Here is a 14,476-nt window from a genome sequence, read left to right on the forward strand (position 1 = left end):
AGAATACTACAACCCCCAACATGCCTGACCACAGGACCATCACAGAATACTATACACTATATATAGAATACTACAACCCCCAACATGGCCTGACCACAGGTCCATCATAGAATACTATACACTATATATAGAATACTACAACCCCCAACATGGCCTGACCACAGGACCATCATAGAATACTATACACTATATATAGAATACTACAACCCCCAACATGGCCTGACCACAGGACCATCATAGAATACTACACTCTATATATAGAATACTACAACCCCCAACATGCTTCACCACAGGACCATCATAGAATACTACACTCTATCCATATAATATTACAACCCCCAACATGGCCTGACCACAGGACCATCATAGGATACTATACTCTATATATAGAATACTACAACCCCCAACATAGCCTGACCACAGGACCATCACAGAATACTCTATATATAGAATACTACAACCCCCAACATGGCCTGACCACAGGACCATCATAGAATACTATACACTATATATAGAATACTACAACCCCCAACATGGCCTGACCACAGGACCATCATAGAATACTATACACTATATATAGAATACTACAACCCCCAACATGGCCTGACCACAGGACCATCACAGAATACTCTATATATAGAATACTACAACCCCCAACATGCCTGACCACAGGACCCTAATGGAATACTATACTCTATATATAGAATACTACAACCCCCAACATGGCCTGACCACAGGACCATCACAGAATACTATACTCTATATATAGAATACTACAACCCCCAACATGGCCTGACCACAGGACCATCATAGAATACTATACACTATATATAGAAGACTACAACCCCCAACATGGCCTGACCACAGGACCTTCACAGAATACTCTATATATAGAATACTACAACCCCCAACATGGCCTGACCACAGGACCATCATAGAATACTATACTCTATATATAGAATACTACAACCCCCAACATGCTTGACCACAGGACCATCATAGAATACTACACTCTATATATAGAATACTACAACCCCCAACATGGCCTGACCACAGGACCATCATAGAATACTCTATATATAGAATACTACAACCCCCAACATGGCCTGACCACAGGACCATCACAGAATACTATACTCTATATATAGAATACTACAACCCCCAACATGGCCTGACCACAGGACCATCATAGAATACTATACTCTATATATAGAATACTACAACCCCCAACATGCCTGACCACAGGACCATCACAGAATACTATACTCTATATATAGAATACTACAACACCCAACATGGCCTGACCACAGGACCATCACAGAATACTATAAACTATATATAGAATACTACAACCCCCAACATAGCCTGACCACAGGACCATCACAGAATACTCTATATATAGAATACTACAACCCCCAACATGCCTGACCACAGGACCCTAATGGAATACTATACTCTATATATAGAATACTACAACCCCCAACATGGCCTGACCACAGGACCATCACAGAATACTATACTCTATATATAGAATACTACAACCCCCAACATGGCCTGACCACAGGACCATCATAGAATACTATACACTATATATAGAAGACTACAACCCCCAACATGGCCTGACCACAGGACCTTCACAGAATACTCTTTATATTGAATACTACAACCCCCAACATGGCCTGACCACAGGACCATCATAGAATACTATACTCTATATATAGAATACTACAACCTCCAACATGCTTGACCACAGGACCATCATAGAATACTATACTCTATCCATATAATACTATAACCCCCAACATGGTAAGACAACAGGACCATCATAGAATACTATACTCTATATATAGAATACTACAACCTCCAACATGCTTGACCACAGGACCATCATAGAATACTATACTCTATCCATATAATACTATAACCCCCAACATGGTAAGACAACAGGACCATCATAGAATACTATACTCTATATATAGAATACTACAACCTCCAACATGCTTGACCACAGGACCATCATAGAATACTATACTCTATCCATATAATACTACAACCCCCAACATGGCCTGACCAGAGGACCATCATAGAATACTATACTCTATATATAGAATACCACAACTCCCAACATGCCTGACCACAGGACCATCATAGAATACTATACTCTATATATAGAATACTACAACCCCCAACATGCCTGACCACAGGACCATCACAGAATACTTTACTCTATATATAGAATACTACAACCCCCAACATGGTAAGACAACAGGACCATCATAGAATACTATACTCTGTATAAAAATACTACAACCCCCAACATGGCCTGACCAAAGACCTGACCCTAATACAATTCTACAATATATATAAAACACTACAACCCCCAACATGACTATATTACAATCCTATTATAGTCTATACATAGAACACTACAGGACCACTGGATGTGATCATCATGCAGTCCTATTATACTCTATGTATAGAATTACACTATGATAGTTTGTATCAATTGGTCGAGTTGGGGGTTGTAGTATACTATTATATTATACACCACAACACCCAACATGTCCTGCCTATTGGACATGATCATAAAACAATTCTATTATTCTCTATACACAGAACACTACAACCCCCAACGTGACCAACCACAAGACATGACCATAAAACATTTCTATTATACTCCATAAACAGAACAACTACAACCCCCAACATGATCAACCACAAGACATGACCATAATACATTTCTATTATAATCTATACACAGAACAACTACAACCCTCAACGTGACCAACCACAAGACATGACCATAATACAATTCTATTATACTCTATACACAGAACAACTACAACCCCCAACGTGACAAACCACAAGACATGACCATAATACATTCCTATTATACTCTATACACAGAACAACTACAACCCCCAACGTGGTCAACCACAAGGCATGATCATAATCCAGTTGTATTATACTCTATACCAGCATTTCCCAACCAGCGTGCCTCCAGCTGTTGCAAAACTACAACTCCTAGCATGCCCGGACAGCCGGAGGCTGTCCGGGCATGCAGGGAGTTGTAGTTTTGCAACAGCTGGAGGCACCCTGGTTGGGAAACACTTCTCTATACATAAAATTTGATTATGATCCTGGTGGTCATATTGGGGGTTGTAGTATGCCATTATATATTCATCATTTTATTATATTTTCTCCATAAAGCACTACAACCCCCACCATCCCCATTGGCCATAATGAGACTCCAGCTCCCTTGCCCATCTCCTCTCCCAGCATCTGTTTCCATTTGTGACAAGGCTGGAAGATAAATTTGTCTCTTTCCCGAAGTGTCTGCGCGGCTCCTGGATAATATCCTGACAGGCAGGACACCTTTCAATGATCCATAATTGAGTGCGGGTGACCTTTCAATCTGGTGTTAGAAATAAGAGGAAATGCTTTTTACCACCCTGGTGATAATTGCAAATAAAAGCAATTTACATTATCCCTATTCATATTAGGCGGCGGATTGTCATAATCAGCTGCCCGGGGGGATAAAGTGCATCTCGCGACCTCGCCGCTCCTCTCCATGGATGGCTCCTTTTCATGTGTCCGGAGCTCCTGGTTATCAATCACTATTGTCTGCCCCCCATTACTGCACAGGGACCTCTTTTGTTTAACCAGCTGGGATGACCTCAGAGCTTCCACGGCTTCCATACATGTGGAGAACATCCTGGGCAGCTCGGTGACATGGCTGTCATACGGGCGGCTGCTATTCTTAGGCGGCTATTTTATTCTGATTAGGGCCCTTAGTCACCGGCGATGAATAAGAAGCCGATATTCCTGGCTGCCTAAGGCAGTGTTTCCCAAGCGGCGAGCCTCCAGCTGTTGCAAAACTACAACTCACATCATCCCCAGACACCCTAGGAAGGGGATATATATATATATATATATATATATATACATATATATATATATATATATATATATATATATATATATATATATTGTAAGCATACAATTAAAGTGAACCTGTCATCAACAAAAACTTTTTATATAACATAGATAATACCATTATATATATATTTGTAATATACAGTAATTAAAAAATATGTATATTTTTGTCCCTGCAGCTATTGTCTGTGTGTCTCTATGAGGAGTCCAAATACAGGAAGTGAGGGCAGGACAAGCAGGGCTCTGTTTACTGAGGACAAGCAGGGCTCTGTACATTGAGGACAAGCAGGGCTCTGTACACTGAGGACAAGCAGGGCTCTGTACACTGAGGACAAGCAGGGCTCTGTACATTGAGGACAAGCAGGGCTCTGTACACTGAGGACAAGCAGGGCTCTGTACACTGAGGACAAGCAGGGCTCTGTACACTGAGGACAAGCAGGGCTCTGTACACTGAGAACAAGCAGAGCTCTGTACACTGAGGACAAGCAGGGCTCTGTACACTGAGGACAAGCAGGGCTCTGTACACTGAGGACAAGCAGGGCTCTGTACACTGAGGACAAGCAGGGCTTTGTACACTGAGGACAAGCAGGGCTCTGTACACTGAGGACAAGCAGGGCTCTGTACACTGAGGACAAGCAGGGCTTTGTACACTGAGGACAAGCAGGACTCTGTACATTTTACACGTACAAGGCATTTTTTTTCCCTCTATACCAGTGTTTCCAAACTAGCATGCCTCAAGCTGTTGCAAAAACTACAACTCCCAGCAGGCAAAGGTTGCTCTATACTAAATACTTGCACAACTCTCTGACAACTGACTTCTTCAAGTCTAAATGCGAGCTACCAAGAACCAGTCAAACATAACGGATAGAAAAAAAAGTTTAATTTTACATGTATTACACGTTTCTAGGTCACTTAAGCCCCTCTTATCAGTAGCTGAAGAAGGGGCTAGAGGGGCCCAGAAATGCACTGTTCGTGTAGGATTAAACATTGTTTTTTTACATCCATTATGTTTGACTGTAAAACCAATGTTTAATTGTACAACGCGTTTCTTCCTGTTTCACTGTTTTCCAACCAGTGTGCCTCTGGCTGTTGCAAAAGTACAACTCCCAGCATGCCGGACAGGCAAAGGCTGCTCTATACCAAATACTTGCACAACTCTCCAACAACCGACTACTTCAATACTAAATGGGAGCTACCAAGACCCAGTCAAATCTAATGGAGAAAAAAAATCAATGTTTAATTTTACAATGCATTTCTGGACCCCTCTGGCACCTTTATCAGTATCTGATGAAGGGGCCAGAGAGGCCTAGAAATGCAATTTCTGTGTAAAATGAAACGTTGGTTTTACATTCATTACGTCTGACTATAAATCCAATGTTTAATTTTACATGTACAACGTGTTTCTTCTTCTATACCAGAACCTGATGAAGGGGCCAGAGAGTCCCAGAAATATATATATATATATATATATATATATATATATATATATATATATATATATAATTCCTTTGCAATTTAACATTTGTTTTTACATCCATCATGTCTGATTGCAAAACCAATGTATAATTTGACAAATGTAAGGCATTTATTTTTCTATACCAGTGTTTCCCAGTTGTTTCAAAACTACAACTCCCAGCATGCCCGGACAGACAAGAGGCCTGCTCTATACTAAATACTTGCACAACTCTCCAACAGATGACTTCTTCCTGACTAAATGGGAGCTATCAAGACCCAGTCCAATGTTTAATTATACATGTACATCAGCACCTGATAAAGAGGCCAGAGAGGCCTAGAAATGCATTGTACCTGTAAAATTTAACATTGATTTTACATCAATTATGTTTGAAAATGGAGTGTGATTAGTGTGTGCATTCCAAGCTTAGATGGGATAGAATAGTGGTCTTCAAACAGTGGACCTCCAGACATTGCAAAACGAAAACTACCAGCATGCCCGGACAGCCATTGGCTGACCTGGCATGCTAGTATTTGTAGTTTTGTAACATCTGGAGGTCCACAGTTTGGAGACCATTGGGATTTATATTCAAGTATGATTAAGGTGGTTATTGACCATGGCACAGGCATTTGTTGCACCAGTTTCCACGCAACAGTCATCACCCATGAATCACAGTAGCATCAAGGAAGCGGAATTCCCCCATCATCCCCTCCCTCCCCCTTTCTTTATAGGCAACGATCTGCGGCAATTCCGCATCCAGCAGCGGTCGCAAATGAATGCTACGATAATTTCCGCCCATCGCTTAAAATGGAAACATTTCCCAGAACTATGGGAATTGCGTCTTATTTGTACAACGCAGAGTTTTAGTGCCATTTTACGCTCAAGGAAAAGCATGAAACGTACTGTAGATCATAAAATACAGATTTCCCGGAGTGTGAAGTAGAGCGTCTCTGGGGGGGGGTGGGGGGGACCCTCCAGTTCACTCTTAGACTCTTTGTTTTTCCATTTGGCACCGGGACAGCCATTATGTAATTTTTTTCTATTAAACTACGAGGAGGACTATATATTTTTTACGTATCAAGTTAGTTATTTTATGCAAAATGCATTTCTTCAATTTGGGAGCCCCAATTCCCCCCCCCCCCCCTCGTCTAATTTGGCTAATAAGAAGAAACCTCCGACGCTGTTCCCAGACAAAGCGAAACTTATTTCACGGGCCCCGGACAAACTACTATCTATCCATCACTGTCAGCCCGGCACTACAACTGTCTTCTGTTCTGACTGGAGGTGGGGAGGGGGCCACATTAATCTCCATTCACTCAGGGAACGGGATCTATGATTGTGGTCGATGCTGTTTCGCAATTAGGAGCGGGGTCTCCGGGCCGGGTGATCCTCACCACAGCGGGCTCCTTGGGACAGACACCTTGTTTGTTTAAGAAAGAAAACACAGTCTGTACGTTTTTTTTTGATGGTGTTACAATTGGACTTTTTACCTTGGGATGGGACCATATTTCTCCCCAAACCTTCATAGTCATTCAAGTTTTTCTCCTGTTGTATCTTCAGCTGGGGGGACAACCCATAGGATTGCCCTTACACGCTCCCGGGGGAGGTTGGCATCCTGTTTTATAAAATGTTATGCCATGATCCATCACTCCTGTCCATTCTGACTAAAGAACAGGCAAATGTGGGTCTGGGGTCTTCAGGGGTCTGGAGATGAGTTGAGTAGCCCTAGGGGTGGAGCTGTACTGGCAGCCATGTTGGTTGTCACTCAGCTTAAAAGGGGTATTCCCATTTCAGCTTGTTATCCCCTATACATAGGATAGGGGGTAGCAAACTGATCGGTGGTGGTTGGACCACTGGGACACCAGCCGATCCCGAGATTGAGGACGTAATTGTCTCGTAATGAATGACGTGAAGCTGTACTGGCCGCCATATTGGTTGTCCCACAGCTTAAAGGTGTATTCCCATCTGAGCATATCCTCAATCTTTAGAAGAAGCTGATCAGTGGGGGTCTGACTGCCGGGACCCCCGCCGATCCCAAGAACATGGACACATTTGTCCTCTGACTGAACAAAGCCTGCATTTAATTCTCTATTTGGCCAAGTTCAGGATTCTGAAATGTTTTGGCGACCCCATAGAGAATGAATGGAGTGATGTTAGGCTCTGGTTATTTTAGGAACAATTATGTCCCCATTGTCAGGGTAGGCGGGGGTCCCAGCGGGCATCCTCTATCCTATGGATGGGTTATAAGCTGAGATGGGAATACCCCCTCAAGTTGAACAACAACCAATATGGCTGACTCTACAGCTCTGCACCATTTATTCAGGGGATAGGTATATCCCATTCTTGGGACTGACGGGGGTCCCAGCGGTCAGACCTCCACTGATCAGCATGTCATGCCCTATCCTATGGAGAGGGTCTGACTACTGGGACTTCTGCTGATGGAAACATAATTGTCCAATGAATGAATGGTGAGGGAATAAGGAATAACAAACTGATCGGTAGGGGTCTGACTGCTGGGACCCTCGCCAATCCCAAGAACGGAACATACCTGTGGTTGTCTTTCAGCTTAAAGGGGTATGCCCATCTCAGCTTATCCCCTATCCATAGGATAAGGGATAAGAAGCTGATCAGTGGGGGTTCGACTGCTGAGACCGCCGATCATGAGAATGGGAACATAATTCTGGAATAAACGCCATTCAGTCAGGGGCCAAATCTATCCCCATTCTCGGGATCAGCGGGGGTCCCAGCATTCAGATCTCCACCGATCAGCTTCTTATCTCCTATCTTAAGGACCCAGAACGGGACGAAGTAACATAACTGTGAACTTAGCCTTAAATCCAATAATCTGCCCCACTTTTAGAGTCACGGCTAGGCTTCTTTCACCCGGGGCAAAGGTTCAGTTTACTGCCCTGGCCATGTACCTAAATACCCCCTTGGCATTGAGCACTTTGAGAACATGCCCTAGTTGCTCCCCTTTAGCTATTAAGGACAATGGGTGCCAATTTTCGTGTGGATCCCCAAAACGTCAGAAGTCTAAGAGTTAACCACAGATTATTTGTCTGGTTATTATTGGACATGTAAAAATACCCTAAATAAACCAATTGTATTTTTTGCAAAATTTTACAAATAAACTCTACAATATGTAAAATGCATTTAGCAAGAAAAAAACAAAACAAAACAAATAAATAAAGCCCTAATGTTCCCCAGTCGCTTCTGGACTGTTTCCAATGTATTTGTTTGTCGATGACAGCTGATTGATCAAATACATACAAATTAAAGAGCTATTTTATATTTATATATATATATATATATATATATATATATATATATATTATTTTTTATTTTTTTTATTTTATTAAATGTAAAAATCAGTGGGTCACGGGCTGAATGTGAATTTATTATTTTGTTTGTGATTTGTTTGTTGTAAAGGTTTGATGATTACACCTTACGTGACCAGGGGCGAGATGCCAATCAGGCGCCGCGGCCGGTAATTACGTGTGTGATTGGGTCAGTCGGCCTTTTAACGCCACTCGGGTTTTTTTTTTAATCAAGGTGATGGAGTGGTGTGACTGCGGCTCCGGTCAGCAAAAGATCAAAAAAAAATCCTTCTCGGTGTCAAAAACACTTTGATGACCAGCGTGAAATGAGATACGACTGTGCTACAAATTATGGTGGATGAGGTTCTACCTGACCGGAGCCATAATGGGTCTAACCTGGCTCAACCTCCCCCCCCCCCCGAGGGAGAATAAGTGAACAATAAGTGTTCGATTGTTACATTATAAAGTAGGATGTCTATAGGGCAAAGTGGTTAGTTCATTGTGAGTCCAGTAAGCTTACTGCTGGGTCATTTGTTTGCCACTGATCTGTAACCTCCATCAATGTGGAACAGAACTAATGGCCTATAGCAGTGTATCCAAACCAGGGCGCCTCCAGCTGTTTCAAAACTCCAACTCTCAGCATGGCTGGACAGCCGAAGGCTGTCCGGCCATGCTGGGAGTTGTAGTTTTGCAACAGCTGGAGATGCCCTGTTTGGGAAACATTGCTATAGAGTAAGTAACACATTGTACGTGTAAAATCATACATTGTTTTGGAGTCAAACATAATGGATTTTAAACCTATGGTACTGATGAAGGGGTCAGAGCAGCTCAGAAATGTGTTGTACCTGTAAAATTTTACATTGGTTTTACATGAAATTTAACTGGATTTTGGAAGCTCCTGTTTAGTCCTAAAGAAGTCACTTGTTGGAGAGTTGTGCAAGCATCTGGTATAGAAGAGCCTTTGCCTGTCCGGGCATGCTGGGAGTTGCAGTTTGGCAACAGCCTGAAGCAACCTGGTTTGGAAACACTGCTAAAGAACAAGTAGCACGTTGTACGTGTAAAATTATAAATTGGTTTTGGAGTCAAACACAATGGATATTAAAGCAATGGTACTGATGAAGGGGTCAGAGCAGCTCAGAAATGTGTTGTACCTGTAAAATTTTACATTGGTTTTACATCAAATTTTATTTGGTTCTGGAAGCACCTGTTTATTCCCAAATAAGTCACTTGTTGGAGAGTTGTACAAGTATCTGGTATAGAGCAGACTTTGCCTGTCCGGACATGCTGGGAGTTGTAGTTTTGCAACAGCTGGAGGAACCCTGGTTGGGAAACATTGCTATAGAGGAAGAAATACATTGTACGTGTAAAATTATACATTGGTTTTACAGTCAAACATAATGGATGTAAAACCAATGGTACTGATGAAGGGGCCAGAGCAGCTCAGAAAAAGGTTGTATGCGTAAAATTTCAGAATTGTTTTACATCCATTAGATTTGACTGGCTCTTGGTAGCTCCCATTTAATGCTTAAGAGGTCAGCTGTTGTAGGGAAGTGTAGGGATTTGGTATAGAACAGCCTTTGGCTGTCTGGGCATGCTGGGAGTTGTAGTTTTGCAACTGCTGGAGGCATATTGGTTGGAAAACACTGGTATAGAGGAAGAAACATGTTGTATGTGTAAAATTATTCATTGGTTGTATAGTCAAAAATAATAGAAGTAAAATCAAAATTTTACAGGTGCAATAAATTTCTGGGCCTCCCTGGCCCCTTCATCAGGTACTTGCTAACAGTTCTATATATAGAGTGCAAGGAGTTAAAATGCATCTGAATGCTGCATGAGAAAAAAATTATATATATATATATATATATATATATATATATATATATATATATATATATATATATATATATAAAAATAATCTTGGACAATGTTATTCTAAGTGCCCAGGAGGTGGAGCCTTTATATAAGTGTTCACAGATCACTTATATAAAGCACATCCCTGGCCCCTCCTCCAAGTTCTGAGTGACAGCTCAAGCAGCCAATCAGGAGGAAGATTATCTTGGAAGGGAAACTCCAGAATAACATCTTACCACAGGTCACCTAGACATGTCAGGAAATGGTATTCTTAAGCGGTCAGTGAGCTCAGACTCTCTCCAAATCCCTCGATGAGTGTAAAAAACATTTAACATTTGTACCAAGATCTCTTTATCAGGACTATTGCGTTGTAAGATTTCGAGGAGCGTGGCCGCATTATTTAGTCCATGAATAAAGAAGAGTCCAAGTTGTATTTCCCTTTTAAAGGTACAAACCAAGGTAGGTGTCAATGGCCAGATATGGAATGAATACGGAGCCACCCCATTAAGGGTCTATTCACATGGCGGAATTCCGCCTCCAATGAAAACCCAATACACTTCTATGGGATTCCGCACTCCCGTTGACACTTCAGAATTAACGCTTGCAGAATCCGCTAGCCTCACCTGGTCGTTCTCGTAACAGACGGCCAAATTTTGTTCGTCGCAGGAACAAGCCATTCGGATAAATTTAAGCCAGCTCCCCGATCCCGTTTGGCTGTTTTCGATGCACATCTTCTCTTCCACCAAATCTTCAGAGACCTGGAATAAGGAAAAAAAACAATGGTTGTAGACTATTGACTTATCTCACGTTATCTCTATATCTACGACCATGGACAATAAGTTATCAGAGCTGGTTACGAGTAATGGGCATAGGCTGTCGGAGGCACAGAAGGATTTTCCATTTTTGCCCCATTGGGACGAGCCCAGGTGGTATCTGATATCTTGTAAGTGTAAAACTGTTTCCAGTTCAGCGCTGCCCAAATGCTCGCGATCTCCAGGAAGTGATTCTGAGTTCGGTTTATTCAAATAAAAGCAGCAATAACGCGTTTCGAGCATCTGAATCAATTGGGTACCATAAAAGCCGCAATAACATTATTGGTGCTTTTTTTTTATTTCTGAACACAAAGTCACTTCCTGGAGATCGTGAGCAATTGGGCAATACCAAATTGGAACCATTTTTACACTTTCTATAAACTGGGTACCATAAAAGCAGCACTAACCCTCGAAAAACATTATTGCTGCTTCTATGTGAATAAACCAAAACTCAAAGTCACTTCCTGGAGAGCATAAGCATTTATGTAGCGCCAAATTGGAACCTTTTTTACACTGCCAAGAAATTGGGTACCAAAAACACAGAAACAACTCTCGAAACGCGTCATTGCTGCTTTTATTTTAATAAACCAAACTTAAAATCACTTGCTGGAGATTGTGAGCATTTCAGCAGCACCAAACTGGAACCATTATTACACTTCCAAGAAATTGGGCACAATAAAAGCAACAATTACTCTTGAAACGCGTTAGTGCTGCTTTTTTCTTCTTCAAATAAACCTTAACTTAAAGTCACTTCTTGTAAATTATGAGCATTTGAGCACAGTCCTATTGAAACAATGTTTACCTTTTCAAGAAACTGAGTACCATAAAAGCAGCACTAACTCTTGAAACGCGTTATTGCTACTTTTATGAGAAAAAAAACAAAAAGCTAACTTAAAGTCACTTCCTGGAGATTGGGAGCATTTGGGTAGAGCCAAAATGGGAAAAAAAATTACACTTTCAAGAAATTGGGCACAATAAAAGCAACAATACCTCTCGTTAGTATCGCTTTATTTATTTTTTAAATAAACCCGAACTCAAAGTCCCTTACTGTAGATTGTGAGCATTTGGGCAGCACTAAACTAGAACCATTTTTACACTTCCAAGAAATTGGGTACCATAAAAGCAGCAATAACACTCGAAACGCATTAGGGCTCTTTTTTTTTTTTTTTATTAATCTAAACTCAAACTAATTTCTTGGAGATTATTTTTGTCAGTTCCAAAATGGAACCATTTTTTTTTACATTTTCTAAAATTTGGGTACCATAAAAGCAACACTAACTCTCGAAACGCGTTAGTGCTGCTTTTATTTGAATAAACCAAAACTCAAAGTCACAGTAGGGCATTGTCTCACCTCACAGGGCCTTATATTTTAGCCTGATTGGGAGGACGACCCTCTGCACACATCTATCGGCCCTGATATCTAGTAGACTGCATGTTCAGCTCTATTGAGCATGCATGTAATAGCTATGCATGTACAAAAGTATTCAGAAACAGTATGTAACTGGGAAAGTATAGAAAGCAATTCAAAGGTCAATACACCCCCCGCCCTCACCCGATACTGCCCTAGGCCGCTGCCTACTCAGCCCATTCCTTGTTCCAGCTCTGTCAGTCGACTGAAGACAAAAGACAATACATGTATCAAAATGTATCCAGATGACAACAGTGATCTGTATTATTATTCCACCAAACGTTTATGTAGCTTAGAACCTCTTCATAAATAGGGGTTACTGTCTCTTTAAATGTCACATAACCCTATTTCCTACACTGCTGGGGTAAATTGTGGTTATTTTTTATAGATTATTTTTTCTTTCTTCTTTGTGTTAGACAGGTTTACAGAGCATCTGGATAGGTCTTAATCCAGCCATTGTCAGGGTGCATGGGAATGAAGGGCAATTTGTGGCCTTTGCCCGCATTGCTAGCAGCAAAAAATTACAGTACACAATCGTATCACTGTGAAGCGGCGGCGTGTGCAGTCCGGGGAGCATGAATAACCACAGTAAATGCAGTATATAGATCAGGGTCTCCCAACCAGTGTGCCTCCAGCTGTTGCAAAACTACAACTCCCAGCTGTCGGGGAAAAACTTGATTAGCCGAAAGCTTTTGAACCTGATTCCTCCATGCATGCTCAGCTTGACTGAGTATGCATGTGTTGTCATAAAGAGGTAGTGCTGCAGCCAGGCTCCCATATACACTCTTGACAGTCAGCTAGTCAGGTTCATCTTCAATCATTGTCAGGCAAAAGCTTGATCAGCTGAAAACTTTTTGACCTTGATTTCTCTGGGCACGTGCATGCTCAGCTCAAGTGAGTGTGCATGTGTTTTCATAACACATGCCCTATTTTGGGGGAAAACAAAACAAACAAACAAAAAAGATCTGGTGTTCTAATTCAACACTGGCTGATCCTTCTCTTCCCTGACATCATTGGCTGTCTGGGCATGCTGGGAGTTGTAGTTTTGCGACAGCTGGAGGACCACAGTTTGGAGACCCCTGATCAAATGTATATGGCGGCAGGTTGGATTTCAGTCGCCCATTCCTTTTGCACTTGGGGAGATAAATCAACACCAGAGGTGTCTGGTGGCAGCATTCTCCCCTTAAAGGAGTACTCCGGTGGAAAACTTATTATTATTATTTTTTTAATCAACTGGTGCCAGAAAGTTAAACAGATTTGTAAATTACTTCTCTTAAAATATCTTCATCCTTCCAGTACTTCTTAGCTGCTATATACTACAGAGAAAGTTCTTTTCTTTTTGGATTTCTTTTTTTTTTTTCTGTCCACGGTGCTCTCTACTGACACCTCTGTCCGTATCAGGAACTGTCCAGAATAGGAGCAAATCCCCATAGCAAACATATGCTGCTCTGGACAGTTCCTGAGACAGACAGAGGTGTCAGCAGAGAGCACTGTGGACAGAAAAAAAAAAAAAAAAGAAATCCAAAAACAAAAGCACTTTCTCTGTACTATGCAGCCGCTAATAAGTACTGGAAGGATACATTTTTTTTTTTTAATAGAAGTAATTTTTAAATTTGTTTAACTTTCAGGCACCAGTTGATTAACCAGTGGTTTTCCACCAGAGTACCGCTTTAAATGTCTCAAAACACGTGCACGCTCG

The 14,476-nt window shown here is 41.5% G+C and overlaps 1 protein-coding gene across 3 annotated transcripts in view; it reads right to left on the reverse strand.

Annotated features, from left to right (window-relative positions):
* Window positions 1–14,476, reverse strand: part of PRDM16 (PR/SET domain 16) — a 678,281-nt gene that overhangs the window by 105,838 nt on the left and 557,967 nt on the right. For all 3 annotated transcript variants that reach the window (XM_056544409.1, XM_056544408.1, XM_056544407.1), the window contains exon 4: window positions 11,181–11,315. In XM_056544409.1, the coding sequence (XP_056400384.1) occupies window positions 11,181–11,315 (135 nt within the window). The remainder of the gene's footprint in view (window positions 1–11,180; window positions 11,316–14,476) is intronic.

Source organism: Hyla sarda, chromosome 10 (genome assembly GCF_029499605.1).
Source record: "Hyla sarda isolate aHylSar1 chromosome 10, aHylSar1.hap1, whole genome shotgun sequence".
In the NCBI taxonomy this organism is placed as follows: domain Eukaryota; kingdom Metazoa; phylum Chordata; class Amphibia; order Anura; family Hylidae; genus Hyla; species Hyla sarda.